This window comes from Anopheles coustani, chromosome 2 (assembly GCF_943734705.1).
Source record: "Anopheles coustani chromosome 2, idAnoCousDA_361_x.2, whole genome shotgun sequence".
NCBI lineage: Eukaryota > Metazoa > Arthropoda > Insecta > Diptera > Culicidae > Anopheles > Anopheles coustani.
The window spans coordinates 2552391-2575173 of record NC_071289.1 but is presented as its reverse complement, the minus strand read 5'-3'; the positions used below and the strand labels follow the sequence as shown (position 1 = coordinate 2575173).

The 22783-nt window shown below is 48.1% G+C and overlaps 2 protein-coding genes across 2 annotated transcripts; one reads left to right on the top strand and one right to left on the bottom strand.

The window, feature by feature from the left end:
- Positions 1 to 3344: 3344 nt before the first annotated feature.
- On the top strand, positions 3345 to 16038 carry LOC131267439 (uncharacterized). The gene is made up of 7 exons (XM_058270318.1): positions 3345 to 3483; positions 10121 to 10243; positions 10333 to 10554; positions 10624 to 11112; positions 11195 to 14113; positions 14188 to 14328; positions 14396 to 16038. Exons 1-7 carry the CDS (start codon positions 3345 to 3347, stop codon positions 15469 to 15471), a joined length of 5109 nt encoding a protein of 1702 aa, XP_058126301.1. The 3' UTR covers positions 15472 to 16038.
- A 68-nt stretch (positions 16039 to 16106) lies between these two features.
- On the bottom strand, positions 16107 to 21749 carry LOC131267083 (rhomboid-related protein 2-like). The gene is made up of 5 exons (XM_058269843.1): positions 21228 to 21749; positions 16979 to 17050; positions 16836 to 16907; positions 16595 to 16771; positions 16107 to 16519 (listed from the first exon to the last, which is right to left on the bottom strand). Exons 1-5 carry the CDS (start codon positions 21747 to 21749, stop codon positions 16205 to 16207), a joined length of 1158 nt encoding a protein of 385 aa, XP_058125826.1. The 3' UTR covers positions 16107 to 16204.
- Positions 21750 to 22783: the final 1034 nt, after the last annotated feature.

Sequence of the window (22783 nt, the reverse complement as noted above, 5' to 3'; positions counted from 1 at the left end):
GTGTCCAAGTAAGCCTTAGGAATGGAGCTCGGGCAAATTGGAGACACTTTACCTTAAGGTGAAGGAAAGTGGTCCAACGTTTCACTTTAATTTGCCCACGGAGTCGGTGTGTCTTCGCCCGCTCCAGACGAGCGAGGCACGTGAGCTCCTATGGCGTGGGAGGCGCGCACGGATTTAACTCCGATTACGGACCCTGGATCGGGTCATTCTCCAGGGTGGGCTTCGGAAGCGATCCGCCGATTACCCGGCGGTCACGGATGCATGCGGCGTCACCCCAACGGGAGGGTTGCTTGGTCGTTGAACTCGGTGGGAATGGCAATAGGACACCAACGTCGGTCATGAAGATTCGCCCGATTGGAAAAACGCAACCATTATCTTGGGCTTAACCAAACAACAGTTTATGTGAGTGGATCAACAATGGCCATGCGGGGAAAATTAGATTTCAACCGCAAACCGAGTCTTGGACCCGAGAAAGATTTCCCGGCGGAGTTCTGTAGATGATTAGTCATCGTATTGTTTTTAAATCCATTCGAATCGTTGCTGATTTATTGCTCAAGCAAAGTAAATCTAGAACGTTTTTGATGGTAATTTAAACACACCATAAAAATGGAGTGTGAAACTGGCGGAAAATGTGATTGAGACAAATAATGTAAAGGAACCGGCCTCAAATGTGCGTGAAAATTCAAGCGTGACACTCGATCCATCGGAAGAAGACACGACGCAGAACGGAAAAGCGACACCGGTGGCGTAAGCTTCATTCTCAATTTTCCTCCCACTCGAGCAAAACACGCAATGTGCGACGCGTTAGAAGTCACAATTGATCCATACGAGATCCGCAATCTCGTGGCACTTGTGGTTGAGAAATCCTCCTGGAGTCTTGGGTTCTCAACTTATTCTCCCGGAGACGGTGTCGACGGCCTCCGGCGGAGACCCTTCTTCTCTGTGGGTTCACCACCCTTTCATCCCTTGTTCTCCCACCCCCTTATTAGCACCAGACGGCTATGACAAACATCTGCTAATTGGCCCGGGGTTTTCGTGTAGATCGCACCGTTCCTTCTGTCATTCTCTCTTATCGTTCGCTTTTTCCGGTTTCCGACCGGTGTCAGATTTCATAGCGAAGGGTTCGCTTGTGGGGGGAGGGGGGGCGAACCCGGGTGCGGACCGATCTGAGATGGTAACATTTTAATTTAAACCAAAACGACTTGCTGGACCTGGGGACTCAGGGGTTCCAGATTACGCCTGAGCTTGAGTTCGGTGTGCGTGATGCTGGGTTGGGGAAGCTCATGGTGATGATGATGTTGATGACGGTGTTGATGAAGATCGCGGAGAAGATGCACAGCTAACGTAACGATTGCATGCTGCGATTGCAAGACACTTCTGTGGTACTCCCACGGGTTCACGGGGTGCAATTTTGAAACAAAGTCTCTACCAAGAAAGCCCTCCCCAAAATTGTCCTTTGTGTGAGCGTTTCGCGAATGCACCTTCTTCCGGCACGCCAAGAACTTGTTTACTTTCGTGGCTGTGTCCACAGTCGTCTTCTTTTTCGTATTGTTTGGTTGGTCCCATCCTGAAACCCTTGCAATCAAGAGCAACATCGATATTCATTAGCAGGTTTTGTTAAACTTTTTCTTTCGTTCTGGGATCTTCTCCCTGTTTTTTGGTGAATTTCGGTTTTTTGCGTAGATTGTATCCGCTCTGGGAGTATAGAACTGGGTACAAAATGAAACAAAAAGCGTATAAATTTGTTTAATAATTAATCTGAGCGTCCAATTCTCGCCTGCTTCTCACAGCTCTGCTCTTCCTGCCCAAGAATCAAGATTCTACCGGCGTCACGTAGCAGACGAAGGAAACTCATTTCCATGGGCAGAGCGAAGAGCGTGCGCGATCACACACACCCCATATATGATTGTTTTCCCAGTTTCCCTGTCTAATGATAGTTTGATACCCTGATTATGTTTGCCTAACGGATTCTGCCGTCCTCTTGCCTCTCAGCTCTTTTCGTTCTTTCGTTCTTTTCCATTCTTTCCGTTTTTGGCGTCCGCGTTTTTCCTTCGTTATGTGGCGTTTGGCTGCCGAACTTGTTTGCCTTCTTGGTTTTTTGAAGAAGATCTCGCCGACGTCCGAGTTGTTGGTTGCGCCACCCCCCGGACCATGCATGCCCATCTCCCTCGTTTGGCCCGCGAAGGGTGAAGAGATAAGCGAGACTTCTACCTGGGGGTACCAAGTTTTGTTGACTTTGGTTTTCGGGGAGCACAAGCTTCTTGGAAGCACGTCTCTCTCTCACGTTTTTTTCTTCTTTCTTAATCGCGTTTCCGTTGTACACTTGCTTTTCTCTTGCATTTGCGCGAATTGCGCGCGCCGCCACCAGTTTCGGGTGGAAGCGTTTCCTTACATTCTTGCACACACGCACGCCTCGGACATTTCGTTGCGTTTCCCTGCTCTCCGGTTTGGTTCCTCCGTCTTGATTACCTCTCCCATTCGCTCGCGTTCGCTTCTCTTTTTTTTGCAGCGTTGGGGCATCTTGTTGGGCCTCCCTTTTTCCCCATCATCGGAGAAAAATCCGTTTTCTTGCCGCCGAGCGCGAGCGGCCCGCGATCATTCGTGCTTCGACCAGCAAAGCGTGCAGCCGAAGAAGCAGCTCCTTTCCGTGGTCGCGTTGCTCGGGGTTTTGTGCGTCACACTTACACCTTGAGGTTGAGGACAGTTTTGCAGAAACGTGTTTTGCAGCGACCGACCGGCGATCTGCGCGTTCGATCGATCGATCGCAATTCTGTGTTCGTAAAACAAGAGATCATAAAACCCGTTTGTACAATTAGTAAATTTTCATCAGATTAGCTAGATCGTGAAAGCGAAAGAAAGTGTTCGGAACGGTCGTCGACTGATAAGTGTTTCGGGTGGAGTTTGAAAATAAAAAACCCAGAGCAAGACGAATAACGATCAAATCAATTCAAGTGAATTTCCAAATAAAGCAAAATGATTGATGATGATGAAGTTCGCAATCGTCCGTACGCTAATGTGCCGCTATTCGGGGTGTGTTCTTGCAGCCTCCAAGCTTAACATTGATTATTAAAGGTGATTGATTCAGTTCGGTGCGCGAGTTCGAACATAAGTTGTGCTCCCGAAGAAAAGCTTTCCCGATTGTGTGCTTTGTGACTCGGTAAAAAGAGATTTGGCTGCCGAGTGTCGGCCTGTTACTTTTTCAAAGTGAAACAAGTGAAGTGCGGCTTCCCGGGTGTGTCAAGTGTTTGAAAGTGGTCAAAAGGAGTGGAAAGAACGAAATTGGTAAAGAATTTTACCTCCCAAATCCTGTTAACATTCCGGGCCAAAGCAAAAGGCACTTAGTGATGGCTCCGTCGAAACGATCCATGGCGAAAGGATCGACGGTGCTTTGGAGAGCTCCTTTCGTTTCCTGCTCGATGTTGCTGGCGTTCTTGGCGGTGGCACAATTCCCGTTCTCCGATGGATATCGCATGCAGCGGAACCGTAAGTGCTTAAGTTGGTGGTGTTGAATTTTATGGACTCTGGTGTCGGGGGGAAGTAACACTTTAACGACCGAGAAGAGCGAGGTGATAGGGAATTTTATACACAAAGTCTTAAAGTTAATAGTAAAGAGATTTGCGATTGCAAAATCGGGCCGTTTTCAACATCACAAAGAAACGATTAACGTGCGCTAGCTTGGCGTGTTTAAATTGCAATCTCAAGTTTGATTGAACTTGGAAATAAAACTTGAGTTTAATGTTTTTCTAAATCCCCTGCGTGCCGTTCACCTGTGAGGATGAAATCTCGCCTTGGTTCTGATCCAAATAGCGCCTGTTGATAGTTTGCATAATGCTTTGTACGTTTCCGGTTTCCATCCGACTGAAGAACCGAAGTCCATCGCCGTGCTATGGGCCATTCTTTACTTTTCTTGATCGTCGTTGCAGATATATCTTCGTCTTCCCAACATCATACTTGCAAATGTTTGACCTGGCATGCACCCGAAAAAGAATGGAGCATACCTTTTCCGAGCATCGTTCTGAGCCCGAAATCGGTTCCGGAGCCAGTTTCGACTACGGAGAGAATAAAAAATGGTCGAAATTTGTCGAAAAAGTGTTCCTCCACCCTGCGAAGCGTATCTATCGGAAGCAACACAATGAAGGCCCCCACCCCGCGACGGGTGGGTGTGGATAATTATGATGAGGGAGTGGGGCGTTGAACAAATTAGTGGCTTTTTCGTGTCAGATGTTTGGATGCCCCCGCCCCGTCCGACGCGTTGGTGAGATTTTTCTCGCTGTTTTTCCAGACGCCAAACGAGCTTCTTCAAACAAAGTGGCTTTAATGCTACAAGAAAACATTTTTTCTTGATCATCAAACGGGAGAAGAAGACTTAAAAGCAGACTCTCCTCAGAAAACACACAAACAATCAGCGAACCCTTCAGCGAGCTGAGTGTTTTTTGGTTTCACTTTTCTTCCCTGGCTTCCCCCTTTTGAATGCTGGAGCTGGCCGACAACGATTCCAGTTATCTTTTCCCGCCCAGATCCCTTGGCGTTTGGAAAGGCCTCCAAGAACACCCACAACATAAATCCCGATCTAATGTTCGATCCGTTCGTGGAGGGCTCTCGTGTTAATGATGATTGAATAACATGCTGAAAGGTATGCTCGAACAGCAAGCATTATTTACCCCGACGAGTCGCCGTGTTAATTGGCCAGCTTCAGCGTGCGGGAGATGTTTATCCACCTTGCCGCGCGGGTGATATAATTAAAAAGAAAAGCCACTCTACACGCGAGAGTCGATCGAATTAATTTCCAAAACCACGATGCGATTCGTTCGCGTTTCGATCGTTGGGAAGATATTTCAGGGGGAGGAGACTAGTAGCACGAACCGTGTATCGTCATTTTATGTTTTAATGATACTTTCCGGCATTGCACACACCACACCGTTAGAATTATGTTAACAAGGCCCGTTTCTTGGCCGGAACTTGGGTTCGAAGCGACCGGTGGAAAATTAAGCTACTGTACTGTAGGGGGATAGTTGGTGGAATATCTGGCCAAACAGGACAGACTTGTGTTGTTTGGCACCGAAAAGTACTTTCACACTTCCCGTTGCCCCCCGTTCGAACCCCAAGCTAGGCGAGACAAGTCGCAAATCCAGGCCAAAACGGTTCGCTGGATGAATTTTTCGTTGTTTCCAACCTTCGCACGTACAATTACATCGGAGGGGCGGGCGTGAAAAGGGAGGAAAAACAAGTCCAGGAATCCCGTGTGCAAACATATCGCGCGCAACGAGAGGGATTCAAAAACAGACCGGTGGAAGCAAAATAAAACTAGATTAAACGATCGCGCAAGAGTCGCAAAAAAAACAGAAAGAAAATGCTTCCCGCAGGGGGAAGGAGAAAAACCTTGACCAGCACGGACGAGTCCAGCTGTGTGGCCTAGTCCTCATTTTAGTTTTTCGCTCGGCCAACGCACGGCGGGAAGGGAGGAAAATTGTACAAATTAATTGAATACAATCCATCCCCGCCCGGTAAAAGCGTCCTGGAAGCAAAAAAAAAACGGCCCCAGCAGGGAACGAAGCTGCTCGGAGGATCCCAGAGGAGTCGAACCGGCCCTGTGGGACTTGGACCTTCCAAGTGGGTCATCCCGGGGGTGTTTGCTTTCGTTTCGTTCTGCCGACAGTGAACTGTTCAACCGGAATGGAATGCGGCGAGCGCTCATCGTCCTGTTGCGCGTTCCGTAATCATCTCTTGGTGTCTTCGCTAACTAGCCATTTCTAGTTTGTCCTGTAGCAAGTCTTGTTTTTCCACCTCCCCCCGGGGAGAGGAATGCGCTTGCTTCGGTTGGTAGGAAGGTAGAGAGCAAAAGTAATTCCGGGCAACGCGCGGAATCATTAATTGAATCTTTCCCACTTTGTAAACCGAAGCCCTGGTGGATGTTTATGTTTTACCTGTTTTATCTCGCACCTCGAAGGTGGGAGGGTGAAGAGGGTGGGCAGCTGGTGGTCAAGATGACCCGATTCGGAAGACGATGTGTTGTTGGTCGGTAAAAATGCAGCGCCGTTTGCGTTACGCAAAGCGGTTCCCGCTTCCAAACGGTTGATGGATGGAAGCGAGACGAAGAACTTCAACGATCGATCAAGCGACGAGAACGCGCCCGTTGTTTACGTTGTGGGTTTCGTTCGCGTCAGGTTCTTCAGTTTCTTATGCAAGCCGGGTCGTTTGCAACCGATCGTGTGAGCGATACGACAGTTCCCCATTGTGCCGATGTGATGGATGTTACGAAAATGACGATAGCGTATGATGACATGATTTTCCAACCCCGCTCGTCCGTCCGTTCGTGTGATAGCGTGGATGTGTTTCAGTTGCATCAATTTACCACCTTTGTGCAGCGTAGCTTCTTCTCTTCTCGGTTTTGGTTGTTGCTGCTTTCGCTCCTGCGTCGAAGATCGGCATCTGTTGAAACGGAACCCCGATCCAACCCGGGGGTTTGTTGAGGGCTGCGGTGGAGAGAAGGTGGAATTAAAGGAAACCAGCATGTGACCTGCATTTCCCAGCCTCACTCCGGCTGCCACTATGATAATGAATGAAAGGCCACACAAGGTTTGCACGGTGCTCGCGGTTCCGTTTCGACGCGGTTTTTCCGAATACTAGAGCGCAACCCGCGGCGTACCGAGACCGGGTAGCGTGGACAAGTGGCCTCCATCCGGCAGCAGTGGTGGGAGGGCAGGGAGTGTTTGTGGCGAATGCAAATTAGTTCTCGCATCGTGCGGACTTCATTTCACTTTGTTTCGTTTCGTTTCGCGGCTGCGCGCGCTCCATAATTTACCACCGGCATGCCGCGCGGACAAAAAAAAGCCTCCGGAGCAGATAGGATAATGAGTATAAGGGGTGGTGGTGAAAAGCCAACCGCCAACACCACCTTCCACCTATGGCTAATCTTAGTGACGACCACCCGCCGGAGGAGTGTGAAATTATCGTGTGCTAAATATTATTATGCTCGCACTCGTTCCGTCCACCCGCAGGGCAGGTGGACTCCTCCTCCTCCTCCGGGCGTGTCGTTGTCGTTTATGGTGCTGGAATGTTCTTCCGACACCCCTTCGACTCGTCCCTTTGGGAGAATCACGCGGGCGGGCGGGAAAACAGGTTCAGCCGGGGTGCGCATTATGTATTCCGTATGACTTAAATTTCCCTCGGACGTCGTTTAGATGACCGCTCGAGGGGCCAAGAAACGGTCCTACCCAAACACACTCACGCTCGGGAATGTGAGATTCCAAGTGGACGGTGGCGTCTGCATTTCTCCCATTTCCCAGGCGGCGGGTGCCCGCGGCCTTTAAACGGGCAGTTTAAATCGATAGCTCTTCTGGAGGCCCATAAATCCATGCCTGGCGCTGGCCACCAACCCATTTCCCGTAAGGGTTAAGGGCGTTGAAGTGGGCACCTTTCCCTTCCGGTGCGGCTCCAGGGGCTGATGAGCGTAAACAATCGAGAAAAATGGGAGAAAATGTGCCCCGGTGTTGACGCCCCGGGTTCGAGGGTACCTTTTGATGAGTTTGTCTTGCTGATTGGTTCAACGTTTTTTTTTAAATCGTTTTAGTGTTAACGGGTCGTGGTCAGAATAGTTCCGGGATGGGCTTGGACTTCCTTACGAAAACGGTGTAGGTTTTGTTTTGGAATCGTAAACTCATTAAAAATGGGCGGGGTTGCTGTTGTTTCTTATTTATGTTAAATGATTTCAGCTCCTACCGTTGTTCTTTGAGTCTTCAAACAATTATTCTCCATGAAATATTAATTTACGTCTGCTGGAAGTTAAGCTATCTGCAGAATCAATAAACAAGAGATTTAATTTTTGCCTTGAATATTTATGAAACGTGAAATTTAACAACGGGTTGTATTTTGTTCATCGGAAACAATTAAACTACCGCAAAAAAGAACGATAAACCTAATATGAACATATTTGACGTTATGTGTCTGAATAAATTATTCCCGCTAAACATCTCATTTCACATTAATCACACGGCGTAAGTTGTAAGAAAAGAAAAAAAAAACATGATCGTTCTTCATTTTCTGCTTTCACCTCCAGCCCGGGTTGTGCCATTTCGTTAATTCTTGCGAACACCGCGAGAGGAAAAGGCTTTCGATTCCTAAAAGCCGTCGATGATCAAGTCTGCCAACATCGCCCGAGCGGGAAGCAATCGCTCGAAGAAAGCTCGAACTCGCAACGACAATGGTGCTTAAATGGACAAGTCACTTGCCCCGTACCGATACTATGTATCGTAAAGAGAGAAACGAAAACAAAACCACCCCATACTTGTTGACTATGATGGTTGCCTACTTAGCGGCACCCGGAAAGAATTGATTTTGTGCTCTAATGACCGCCGCGAGTCCCGCGGTGTGTCTTGTGGAGGCGTCTTTCGAGAGGGAATGTTATGGCGCACGCAAATCGCATCGTACGGGGAGAAAACGGGCCGCAGAATTTTCTTCCCCCACGCCCCACCGGCATTCCTGGCGTTCCCGCGTGACGAAGGGAAGGGCAAATGGGAGTTAAGAATCACGGCACGGTCTTGTGGTTGACGGAGGAAAACAAACACGCGGTGGGCGCACTTGCCTTGCCCGGCTAGGAAAGTGAAGTGAAGCAGAAGGAGAAACTGATTTCAAGTGGCACGTTTCAGGTCGGGAGAATTGCGGTTACAAGGACCACGTGAAGGAGGAGGAATGGATGGCGACCCTCGTCTTACTATCTCCACCGTTTCTCCACCACTTCTCAGTGTCTTCGGGGGACGAGGTGTAGAGGTTTCGCGAAACTAGGACACCACGATGAGTGGGCAAATTAGTTGCGGTGTCTCGGTGTCTCGGCGGTTCAGGTTGATCGGATGGCGTGTGTGTGTGTGTATGCGCTTGGAACGCTGTCAATGTCAGTGCCGACAAAATATAGGTTAGCTTTATCCGTCGGTAACGCGGGGCTCTCTCTAGCTCGCAAACCATCTGTTTGCTTAACCATCATTCAAGCAATCGCACCCAATTAGCCATCGTGAACTCCGCGAACCGATCCACGAAGAACGTGCCGCAGTTCGATGAACTCGCGCTCGCAGGTGTGACGTAAATCTCGCCGGTAAAACCACAAGACGTAAGGAAGGCACGCGGCTCCGGAGGCCTTGATCATGGACTACTTTCGCACGGTTTGACCCCCATATTGGAGGCGAGAACGGGCCACACAAAACCGGCCTGGGAGGCCGAACCGAATGGGTCACCGCGTTCGGCTCGATTCGATTCATTTAATTTCGCCGCAGCTTGTATCGAAACTGCATGGCGTTGATCGGTGGTTTGTTTCTTTTTCGAGGGGGAAGGGGGGGGGGGGGGGGGATTCTTTGCGTTGGAAAGCGGCATCAAAACGAGTTGATTATTTTTTGAACGCACAACGGTTGAGATAAAAAAGATAAAAAAAGAAATATGTACATGGAAACGATAGACAACGGGCGATAAACGATCGCGGCGGGGAAATTTTCCAAACATCAAACTCCCGAGCGCGATCGTTAAACCGATTTCGATTTTCTTTGCCACCGCCAGGCTCATTATGGGTCAGCGAGATATTCGGTGGAAGAGCATAGGAAAGCTGCTATGCTGCTGCTGCTGCTGATGGTGATTTAATGGTGAAAAAATGCTAACGTCCACCCGACCAGGCGAGAAATGTGTCACCGAAAGCGGGGGGGGAGGAAGACGATGATAATGATGGGGATGATGATCTCAACGGGTTTGTATTTTTTTCCCCTCTTGTGCGGAATTTTGTCGCCGCTTTTTGAATGGCTTTTTGGCGGTTCTTCTCTCGGTGTCAACAACCGGACTGGTGGTACGGAGTCTAGCGGGTTTTATTTGCGGTTTCTTATTCCAGAATTTTATTTTCTTGTAGCCGGAGGCTTGAGATATTTATGATCATAAAGCTGACACCTAATCACGCGGATAGGTGGCAAAAAACAATATAATGAAGCGCCAAGCTAACGGGATCTTTTAATTATGGGATATTTATCATAAGTTCAGATCGTTCGAGATACAGTTTAAATCTTGGGATTATGCTTCATTAAGAACTTCGTTAATCGTATTCCCTTCCACGTATATTCTAATCTTATTTATCTCTTACATTATGTAGCAGAATCCAGTTGTTACTACAATGGAACACATTTCATGGAGGGCTCGATCGTGCCGACGAAGGAACCTTGCTTGATGTGCAAGTGTACGGAAAAGACGCTCATATGCGCGCTGAAAGTCTGTCCAGGTAGAGCTACGCGTGTTGCATACCTCTAGGCGCAAACGTCTTATTGATCGTTAAACGTTTGATTTGTTGGACCTCGCTTTTTTCCATAGAACAACCGATACCACCACCGAGGGGATGCATTCTGGTGCACAAGAGTGGTTCCTGCTGTCCTTACCTGCAGTGTTCGAAGTTGAATTTGGCGCTGAAAAACAATGGCGATCGAAAGAAGATACACTTCTTGGATTACTACGAGAAGGCCGCCCAGGAAAGGTTGGAGAATCCCAACTCGTACCTTCGTCGTTCGGATGATGACGAAGTGGAGGATAACGGAGGTTTGTTGATGTCTCACTCGCTAGGGTTGGTGGTTGTGGTTTTCACACATATGTTTCCTATTTCTTTAGCATGCATTGTAAACGGAACGGTGTATAAATCCGGTTCGGCTATGGTCAGTTCATCGCTATGCTCATACTGCTACTGCATCAACGGCCGGCAGAAGTGTGTGAAGCCAAAGTGCGCTCTTCCGAACCAGAGGTGTGCTCCCATCTTTGTAGATTCGGCCTGCTGCCCCATTCGGTACGATTGCTCCGGAAAAACGCCAATCAAGGGTAACGAAATCGACCAGTCGACGGTGTCACCGAATCACGTGCGAAGGATCAACAACAAGCACTACCAACGGATGTCGGACCGAAGAGGATACCGTAGCAATGGGTGTACCTTCAGTGGACACACATACTCCGATGGAGAAAAAATGAAATCGGAAGATCCCTGTGAGGTGTGCTACTGCATTAGGGGACAGCGAAAGTGTACGCCGAAGAAATGTGCCCCTCCGATCAAAGGTTGTACGCCAAGGGTTCCCCGTGGCGAGTGTTGTGCCGTCCGATATGATTGCAGTGAGTATGGTTAGGATTGGTGCCAAAAGTGGTGCCTTATGTCCGCATACTTAACACTTTTCTTCAATTTTGTTTTCAACAGAACATGGCGAACCGAAACCTTTCGGGCGTAAGATGGAGGACGAAGAATCATTCGATTTCTTTTCGATTCTGTTCGGTCCGGATCCGGATGCACCGAAAGCGGAGGCGAAAAATGCTACCGAGATCATTGAAACACCCGTTACCGAAGCGGCTCCCGTGAGTACGACTTCGGAGAAAAGTTTTCTGGATTTACTTCGAGCCGGACTCGATTTCATTGATGATGCTGGAGAGGATGAGTTACTTTTGACCAGCACGCCAACGCCGGATGGAAGCACAGCGACGTCTACGGAATCTGCTCCCGAGTTGCAGACGGTCAAAGTAGAGATCATTCAGGAGCCGCAGGCGATCTACATCGAGAAACCGGACTTTAACTTCCCCGTTAGAAAGATCCCGCCGGTGCCGATAATGTTCAAGCCACTGCCGAACATTCCGGTCATGTTGATGAATGATACTAACTTTCAAAAGTTGGAGGTGGATTCGTTGTTGAAGGAAAACCCTGTAGATGTCTCTAACTCTCTCATTGAGACGACAGTAAGGAATCAAGCAAGCACTGACATTTTGAAGGATAACGTAGAAGATGCAACAGCGGCTGCTTCTAGCCCAACGATCCAACAAACTATTTCTTCTTCAACCACAGCCAGCCAACCTACAACTACGAGAGTTCCAACGACAGTGACAACTACTGAAAAAGCATTCACCACTACGACGTCGACTACAAGGATAACGACAACAAAATCAACTGCTACTCCATCTCCTACTACTACTCCTGGTACAACCTCTACAACTACTGCTCCCACTACGACGACTACTAGTACTACTGCTCCCACTACGACCACTACTAGTACTACTCCTAGTACGACCACTACTAGTACTACATCTAGTACGACCACAACAACTACTGTTCCTACTACAACTAGCACAACAGCAACTACTTCGACAACTATTGCAGCTCCTACAACAACGACAACAACTAGTACTAATAAGCCCACAACAACAACCACGACCACTGCCAAACCTTCAACAACCACAACAGAACAACCCATTACGACTCCCAAATCTATGGTTAAGGTTTCGTCCTCTGAAACAAATCAACCAAAACCTCAGCTCAAAACTGGGCCTTCGGCTTCATTGAAAGAAGCCCATCCGCAACCCATAACCGAGACAACAGTTTCCTCAACCTCTACAGTTCCAACGAAAAAGGATAATTTACCGGCATTTACGAACATATCGAACGCCACTGATCCTCCGAAGAATGGTCCTAAAGATCTATCCAAGTCATCTACAGCCGCAAGGCCTACACCTACGACAAGCGGAACCACTTCAACCACAACGCCAGCAATGCCTTCGTCATCGCAGAAAACTATAACCACAACACCGAAAAGTGTTAGTTCCACCCCGGTCGATGTTGTGATTAAAATCGATCAATTGGTAGATAAAGCAACGGTGGAGACTATCCTTAACTCATTAAATGCGAAGATTGAAAAGGTAACTAAGGTGACTGCTAGTGAGCCCATTTCAACCACAACCATTGCCACGAAACGGCCGAACAATAAGTTTGTTGGTTTTGCGCCGGAAAAGATACCGACAACTGTGTTGCCTAGGATCACTAGTACGACCTCAGAACCAGTGGTATCTACGATGACGATCAATGATGTAACTACGCCCGATGTAGCCGAGGTACATGACTCGACGACGTTCGTACCGACGGAAGCGTCCACCGTAGGAAAAGAAACCACTGAACGGATTACAGAAGAAGTTAGCACTAGCACTACTATCGAGAGTGAGGAATACTCGACAGTCATATCCAACGATGTGCCTTTGGAGTTGTCTACTACGGAAGATGACGCATCGGATGCCACTACGGATATCTTATATACAAACACTCAACCGAGTGAGGGTGAGCAAGTAGAATTGAAGGCTGATTTGTTGAGCACTAATAGTAACAACGATACAACCACCTCAATACCACCGACGACATCTTCTATTCCGCTCAAACCGATTACACTCTCCACTCGTCCTCCGAATCCGCTGAAGGAGAATAACCTCCTCTCAGTACTTCTAAGTGGTCTCTCGAATATCTTCGATGCAACAAAGAACGATTCTGGAAAGCCATCCAACAGAAACCGAACTGAATATCGCCCCATTACACCGAAACCGATTCCAATCAGTGGATTCCACAAGGCTAGCAGTATTCCGTCGATCTTGGAATCGGACGTCGGTTCCGACTACGATGAGCCAACTTTGCCACCGAGCCTTCCCAATTTGAAGATCATTCCGTTCCTACCGGCAGACGCGGTGAAGAAGAACGATCCCTTGAAGCCGCCCAAAGCCGCAACGCCAACATACACGTACTTCAAAAACCATCCGAACAACTACCCGATCGTGAATGATCCGTATGAGGTACCGACGGCGTATGGTTTGGGCAATGAGCACGAGATCCTTCACCCTGGGTTAATGTACAAAACTGCCGTCAAGCCGATCGGAGAGTATGAGTATCCGTACGACCCGACGATCAACTATCCTGCCCTAACGGAAAACTATGAAATTGACGCAAAGAATGGGTACTACAACACGAAGGTTATCCGGGATAAGTATGACACGGTGGACGAAACGGACTACGACTACGATACGGACACCATTCATAAGTACTCGGAGCTACCGCAGAAGCAGGATTTGTTCCAGAACGAACTTAAGAAGTTCATACCGACCAAGTACGAGATACCGCAGGAGGGATCATACGTCCCGGTGTACGATAAGTACGGTGTGGGCTATCCGGAAAAGAATGTCTACTACACTAACCACAAAGAACTTGCGTATGGCGGGGCTAAGCTGGATAAGGTTCAAGCGAGCACAGACAACCCATTATTCCGCATCGATGGAACGGACACCAGTGGCTTTTCTCCACCAACAAAGACAGAAGGTAAGGGTAATCGGTGATTGAGAAGCGAAATATAGTTTCTCTAATAACCCGAGATTTCGTTCCGTTTTATGTAGGTGGTTTTGTTCCGAAGGAACCTAGCAAGGAAACATTTTACTATGAAAGTTACGCCACTACCCCTTCTCCGATCGAACTGACAACAGACGATCATCATGCAAAGTTACCGTACAATGCTACACCAACCAGTTCCTATGGAGGTAAATTAATCAATGATCGTTCGATGAAGATTTCTTCTAACGTTACGTACTTTTTATTTTATTTTAGCAACTCCAGTAAATCCGTTCATCGATGTAATCCGCACGGAACCAGCACCTCCATTGATGTCGTTGATTGAAGACAAGGAAAAGTTGCTTTCGTTCCAAACGAAACCGTCGCCATTGGAAGATCGCCTTGATGATCCAAGTGCTGGCGGAGACGATTTTGAGAAACAAATCATTTCGATAACGACCGATGCGAATTACCTGTCATCCGTATCGGAGCACGATGCCGCAACTCGTTCCAGTACTCCCTCGAAGCCAAACTTTACCGGATTCGAACTGAACTTCCCCGTGTCCGTAGATCATTCGGTGGAACCCGTTTCGCCAACACCTAAACCGATGAAAGCAACCGGAGTAGAGCACGAACCGGAACCTAGTGCTATGTTTAGCTTGGAAAATATGCTGAACTACTTGCTCCGCGAAGAGGATCCGATGAACGAGAACAAGTTGCGTAATTCAACGAGGAATGAACCGGCATCGGCGTTGTCTGATGGAATTCCTCCCTTCAAGACGCTACCGTCCCGACTGACCGCAGTGTACGATCCTTCCGCCGGTCTCGAGGCATCCCTGGGAGACGTGAAGCCTCCTTCCGATGAAGAACTCCACGATGGCACAGTAACGCTTAAGGTGGAAAGTGCTAAGAACGACACCAAAGCGCTCTACCGACCGTCGCTTTCCGATCTTCCATTCTTGAATCCTGGCTTCCACACGAAACCTATCAACGCACCCGATACGGAATCACAGAACGAACTTGATCGATACGGTTACAGCGCACCGGAGCATCGAAGCGATCAGTACCAGGTGATCGCCGAAGGAACCCCAGTGGTCAATACGAACGCGTACGTCGTCAACCCGGTGGACATTAATAAACTAAAGCAACATCACTCCGAAGGTACGGCCGAGATCAACATGAAATCGAAGGTAAAGGACTCGGTGGGCATCCTTAAGCTGGCCGGTTGTAACATCTACGGTCGAATGTACCGAGTAGGAAGGATCATATCCGAACTTTCCGGGCCCTGCTTGGAGTGTAAATGTACCGAGGTCGGTGTTCACTGTACGCCACTGACGTGCAGAAGACGATAGTGGTAAATAGGGTATGTCTATCTCGATGTCCGACGAAAGTTGCCTTCAACTATTCCACTCACTAGTTTAGGTAAGTGTGCATGTAGGGATGTTTCGGAAGTACGAGTATGCGATTAATCATAAGTTAGCGAGAGAGAGTGTGTACATGAGCGTTGAAAACCATCGAATGAAAGAGGATCTAAACGGAATGGAAGGATACGAACGAACGAGGGTTACTGTGATTTTCGTGATATTAATATTTAGTTTTTAAGCCATCGATACAATGACCGGTTGACCAGAAACATACACAAACAAGCGGAACGAGGAACGAGTTACTTTAGCATTAGGGCTATAACTATCCGATTTTCCTTCGTTCACGATTCTTGTAACGCTCCGTGTCCTAATTTGTGGCGGAAGGGGTTACCTTTAAGTTGGTTCGGGAACGACTTCCAGAAGCGTTATCCGATTGCCGCGCGGTACGACGTCCGGCGTGACTTGGATATCCCGTCTGGAGGTAGTATTTTCCACACTAGGATATGGATTCGCCTGTAAGCGCCTACGATAACGTTCGGATATAAGAGTAATAAAACAAACGTCTAGCGACTGTCGCATAAATTTGTCAAAAAATGGTGTCAAAACTTCTTTTCAGCTACTCTATAAATCGAGAATAAATCATTGGGGCGAGTTGCAAAACTTAACTTATTGACTAATTTGGGTGTAGGTAATGTTAATGGCGTATGGCTAGACAGCGTGTCTAGATCACATGGCTTCGGTTGAGATTGTAGAGCACGGTGGCTCCGATCCATCCGATGAAGAGCGCTATGGCCAGGTAGCGCAGCGTCCGGAAGACGGCGATCAGTCCAGCCGAGTCGGGCTGCACCTTGGAGCGGTAGATGGCGAACCCGAGGAGCAGACCACAGATGGCTCCGCTGATGTGCGCCGCAACACCGATCCGCGGCTGAAGGTTCCCTTTGGTAAGGCAGTGTCGGATGGAGTACAGCACGTCACTGATGCACAGCACCAACACGGCGAGCAGGCGATAGTAACGATAGGAGAGAGTTTTAAAGTTCTGTAACAATTAGGAAAAAGAAGGAAAAGAATTACAACCATCTGGTGCTTGAAGGGGATCTCCTTTGCAACACACCATAATGATATGTGGTATATGGCTCATGAGCAAACAGTACACGCCGGCCGAAGCGCCGACCATGAGGGTTGGCTCGAAGACGGAAGCACCGAGTCCTCCGGCGAGAATGCCGGCGAAGTACACCAGCAACACCTTGTCATGCCCTTGCTCCGTTTCCAGAGGAAACGCCACCAGTATCTGTAAGTTGTTAAACAAGTATTAGCTACTGTTGCCTTCCGCAACGATTGGCGGCTTTCCCTACCTGAATGATAATGTTGAGCACCAGGTGGACACTTCCGGCGTGAAGAAATGTGTACGTTACAAAGCGCCAAACCTAACGGATTTTTAGGAAACCGTAAGTGGAGAATTCGATCTCGATGTTTGAAGACGATCTAATAAACTTACCTCATACTGTTTGACCGGCGAAAAGATGAGCTTCTGATGGATGGCATTATTGTTGAAAATGAAGACGGAAATCTGGGAAAGGAGATGGGGAAAAGAGAAAATGAGGAAATGGGTCACCACCACGATTCATTATAGACACTATTTTATTGCCCAGCCTTCTTCCGGAATCCGTTCGAAACAAACACGTGGCAGGGACATTGTCGTAAAGCGGGATTTAATTTTTCTCAAGAAGCGAATCCCACGGAACCCGGAAAACTCTCCCGACACATGGTAATGGCCATCCAGAACGAATGACCATAACGTTGATGATTTTCTCCTACGCAAAACAAGGTAACGAATCCCCCAAACAGCTAGGGAAAACGAAAGTGAAACGAGGAAAACGTATCGATGTGGTCATAAATTTTGAAGAAGATAGTTTAAAGAACCACGCACGCAAACGGAACAGAGCGCCGTAAAGGCTGGCGTGTTTGATTTACGTTACGTTTACGACCATCGGTTCCACGTGCGGTATTGGGTGGAAAAAGGAACGACGTTTTTCGTATCGAATTACTTGATTTGCCCGTGTGCGAGCATTGGAACGTCACGCGGGAGCTCGGAAGAGGACGGATTGCAGCCGGATGGTTCATTTATTTGGATTGTGTTTTATGAGTTTCCTAGTTTTTTTTTCTTTCTTGATTCAGTAAACTATTTTCAACGCTCCTGATTTTGTCCAACAAACCGAAGGAACTTCTTGATGATTCAAATGACCCCAACGGTCATGAAGCTCAGCGATTAACCATGGGTTTTCGGCCAAGCAACGCATGACCGGGCACAGGTTGGTTTTCCCGTTCCGCTGTAAACCGATACCAAGGGGGGGAGGTTTTCCACGGGTCCTTCGTTCCCCAAGTCAACTACCGTACCGTCACGCTAATTGTGTCAAACCCCCCTCGACGGTGTTTAACTTTCGCGTTCTAATGCTCGGGATATTAAGTAATCAAAAATCAGTTCCAAGGAGGAGGTTACTTTAGTTGGAAAAAACGATTGCATGCCGAAGGAAGGAAGGAAGGAAGGAAGCAAGTGGGTGCAATAGTTTAGGTGAGTGGTATGGAGCTTGGTGGGTTTCCTCGCGTGGTGAAGCCATACCCAGCGGCCGTCAGGGTTACGCGGGACGCGAACAAAGGCGTCCCAGTGACACAATGTGCCCTCGCAGATGGTGACGATGTCAAACGGCGCAAATCCGTGTAAATCTCGCTCACCGATTCGATACCGATTGGCACAGTTCGCGGGCGGACATCCGCCAATCTAGGCCGGCGGTGGAGCCCGCCATCGTTTGACAGTTGTTTGAATTGCTGTAGGGTTTAGCAAAACAAATAGGCCGCCGTCTATGGCTGCAAACGCCATCGGACAACAACAGTTCCATCGAATCCGGTGTAGTGCAAGTGCGCCTCTGCACAATCGATAGAGCTGTAGTCGATTGCATCGGCTTGACCTGGGCCTGGCCTTGGTTCGGCAACACGGCGAAACACGGCCTGCTTTGAGATGGGTAAATATTGGATTTGGTACGCCACTTTTCCGTGCACCGCGTCGACGCTGTGCGCCTTTGTTTACGTTCCGTTGCAACGCGCGCGCGTGTGCAGCTTGCTATGTATGTTTCCCGCATGTTGCCACCGTGAGTGCAACTGCAAGCGCCAAACTACCTTGTCACCGCGCGGTAATTGACAGCTTATGCACATGTGTGTTCGTTTTCACCTGCCCTGAGCTGATCGAACCTGATTTGAGCGTTTCCCTCTAGCCGCTAGAGTCGGCGTCTCCTTCCACTCGGGGTTGCGGATTTTCCTTACAAGGGAAACTCCGACTCCGACCACTGCACGTGACAATCTTGCGCACGTCTCATCAATCACTGCGAGGCCACGCCGTCGCTGCATTCTTTGCCCAAAAGGAAAAGGAACCACCAGACAACGCACCAACTTCGAGGTGATGCTTTGGATGCGGACATTAGATGGGCGACCTCCTGCGTTCAATCGAGCCTAAAAGCCTGCAGTTGATTGCAGTTTTATTCAATCACTGTCTCTATGGCCCAGTGTCTACCTATCCATAATTACTTTTGTTGGGTTCGTCGTGAACCTACGCGTTGGAAAAGAAGGGACCGAGGATCAAGGTTCGTGCAGGGGTGCAATATTGAAGCGGCACGAATCGAATGGTATCTGATTAGGGCATCGTCAAGTGAGGCGGTGGGAGTACCCTACGACGATTCCATACAGAAAACATCCGATTTCGAGGGGACGTTTCGGGAAGAAAAACGAAACAACAATTTACTCTATGGATAATAAAGAAGAAGGTAAATACAATCGGATAAGATAGGGAATGGTTTTATAGGAAGGCGGTTCGGAGAAACGACCTCTTCAAATGGTAGGTTATTTTTCTGGCAATCTTTTTAAAGTTCCTTCTTTTACGGAAGCGGCCAACACGTGCTAGATTTCCATCTCCACAAAATATTTGCTCTATCATCCTGACAAGGTCCGATAGACAAAATGTTGTTTGGGGATTAGTTTTGTCACGGGAAAATATTGACAGAGTATTGCGGTGGCAGTGTTTTCTTGTTTCGTCTGCTAAGAAAAGAGCATCATCTGAACATCGGCAAACTTAAAAAAGTGGAAACAAATATTGCTTTGTCCTACGACACAATTTTCTGATGAATCATAGTAAAACCATCGATGAGAAGAGAGAAAAAAATGTCGCAAAGAATAACGTCCCCTCCCTGTCGTCGATAGAAGGTCGATGTGGATGAGATAAAGAGGCCCGTTTTGTGCAGCGTGCACAATGTGATGCATTCTGCTCGAATAAACACAATGCAAATGCATCACTAAGCGGAACGAGTTAAATAAATTGAATACCCCTAAATGGGAAAACCCTGATCTAAGGGAAGGAAGGAAGCTGGGACGTTGGTCGGGTCGGAAGATTATTTACTGAAAATCGAATGGCAAGGTTCCCCCACGACAGCTTATGTCATCTAATCTGGTTTCGTTGGCATGAAAATGGCAGCTAATTCCGACTTACGCTGTAATCATGTCACTTTAATGTTCTCCACCAACACCAACTCCTCGTCCCTTTGTTTGTGAAACGGCTCATGTTTCATGAATGGGCCATGATTTATCTCGAACTTGGCCCTTAATCTTCTCACTTGTTCTCACTTTTGGCTAATTTTTCTTTCACACACGCGCACCCCCGATGCTTCCTCTGCGTCGTGTGTAAAATTCGTAACGCAACGTGTCTGGTTACGAGAGTCAAACTCCGGTGCCAACGAGTCTATCGAAACCTGAAAGGGGGAAAAAGTCACCAGGGAAGGCGCCGCACGGTGCCAAAAATAGGATCCAGCATCCTTGCCCGTTGTGCCACACCCTGCGAGTCTGCAATGAATTTTTCACATCGATTTTTCCACAACCCGCCATTCAGCCATTGTCGCCGAACGTGGTTGCGTGAGGCGTGCGTCTTTCGGATGACGCGGAAAAAACGTGTCCTTTTCTACCCTCGGGGTGTTTTCCTTTTCTGGGTTAATGTGTTTCCCCTCCCCCGGTGGACATTCTTTTGCGATCTTTTTCGCCGCCCAGGAAAAGGCGCAACACTTTTCGACGGCGAAAAGAAAGTGAAATCGTTTGACCGGGACAAGGGACTTGCCCATTGAACCGTGTAAGGGAAAAACCTTCAGGTTCAAGGAAAACAACACCTAATGGACGGACCAAAAAAAATCGATACTGTTCTTCCGGCGAAAGGATGACCCCATGTGTGTGTGGCAGATAAGTATGTGTTGAAAAATTTATGTTGAGCGAAACACGAGGATTGACTGGGTGGGAATCGCCCATGTGATTGATTGGGTTATTTCGAAAGTTTGCACGGAAGTTTGTCCAGAAAGATAGAAGGATAATCATGTATTCCATTTGGAGTAAACCTTTTGTGACTTTTTGGTTTATAGCATTCAACTTCAGTTTTTGTATTAAATGTTTGATTTTGTTTGAACAACATTCCTATTTGACAGTGACATAAAGCTGCCATCGCCATTTGTTGATTCGGTTAACCTTTATCGCTTCCAAACTTGAACAGTGTCTGTTCACGCTAATAAACTAATTTATTTCTCAAGGGGAAACACCCAAACCGTAGCCCAATCCCCCAATTAAACGTGGCCCAAATTTTACCCTCGGGGTTCACAATTCCACCCGTCCGTCTGTCAAAACATTGGATTCCCACCACCCATACCGATAAAACATTGTCCTACCTGCAGGGCACTGACAATCAGCAGACTCCATGGCACGGCCCAAGGACAGCACTGACACAACTGGAGCAGCTTGGCGGTCCGCGTTTGTTTCCGCTTCCGGCGGTTCACCTTCCGCAGCTTATCGACTAGTTTGGCATCGCTGTGAGAATCATCGTTACTACTGCTGCTGCTGCTGCTGTTGGACCGGGTCGTCCCGGGTGAGCTGCCCGTTGAGCTATCCGTCGACTCTGCTCGGGACTCCGGTGTGTCATCGAGACCCTTCTTCGCGGCGCCCCCGCGCTCGAGGTCGATGGCGAAAATGCGCGTCTTTTTCGCTGCCCGCGGATCGCACAACCTTTCGCACTCCAGGCTGGACTCGCTGCCATCGCTCGCGGCCACCGACAGGAAGGGTTCCCGTTCCAATTCCGGCTGTCCGCGCTTGTCACTCTCGATCCACGCCAGCTGACAGGTGGCCGTGCCGGTGGCTGCGGTTTTCCCTCGATGCCCCGGAACCACCTTGGACGGTTTTCGCGTGTCTGTCATTTTGTTGAGTTGGGTTTGGTGTTTTTTTGGCGGGTATCTATCTGCACGATGATAGCATTGGCACTGGGGTTTGGTCGTTTGGACTTTTTGACACTTTATGGCATTCTCGCGAAAGTGATAAGAAAGACCTCGTGTGTTCGTAGCCCAACGCCTTGAGTAATCGAACAAAACAAGCCTATCTAATCAGTGTACAGCTCATTCGGTGGATTCGCGAACTTGTCCCAGTTTTACCGATTAGTATCGATAGGGATTTATTTCTGGTTTCTGTGACGTTTCCAAGACGCCTTTTTGGGTTTCTTCACAAAGCAAGCTGTTGCTTCTATTCGATCTGAACTTCTTGGTTCAAAGATAGTAGCAATCCTATCGGCGTCGTGTGCCGCCTGGGGTATGGTTTATGGCGTGTTTACATGTCCACTTTGTCAAAGTTCTCGGATGCGTTCAGTAACCCTTCGTTAACTCTCCGCTACAACGGCCACGACCTTCGCGTGGAATCGATGCAGATGCGTGCTACTGATTAATGGGAGGAAGGGTCAGTGGACACAGGGTGATCGCACCATGCCTGCGTGTGGCCACCGGGAGGGCTGGCTTTTTCCGCTTCACTTCACCGCCATCTGACACGACGGAGGAGATAAGGCCAGCATAAGGAGGCGAACCATCAGCCGACGCAGTCTTTGGCGCTTTGTCACCGTGCCGTTGATTCATCAATCGAACTGATGTTTTTGTGCGCAATCAATGTCAATTCTGAAAATTGATAAAATTTATTATGTACTTTGTATAAACATAACGATCGCAGGAATGTTAATAATTATTAATCAATTTCAGGAATTGACATTCCAGCGTTAGTCATCTTCAAAAATGAAATGGAAATGGTTTTAGTATTCCGTTTTTCAATTTGATAAGAGGCACACAAGAGAAACTCTTAAGGCTTAGAAGTTCATGTCCCATTGGAATACTCCACATCATTTGTGAATGTCAGAAAAGGTTGGAATAATTAATTGGAGGTATCCCCTTGGATTTATTTTTAACGCACACCA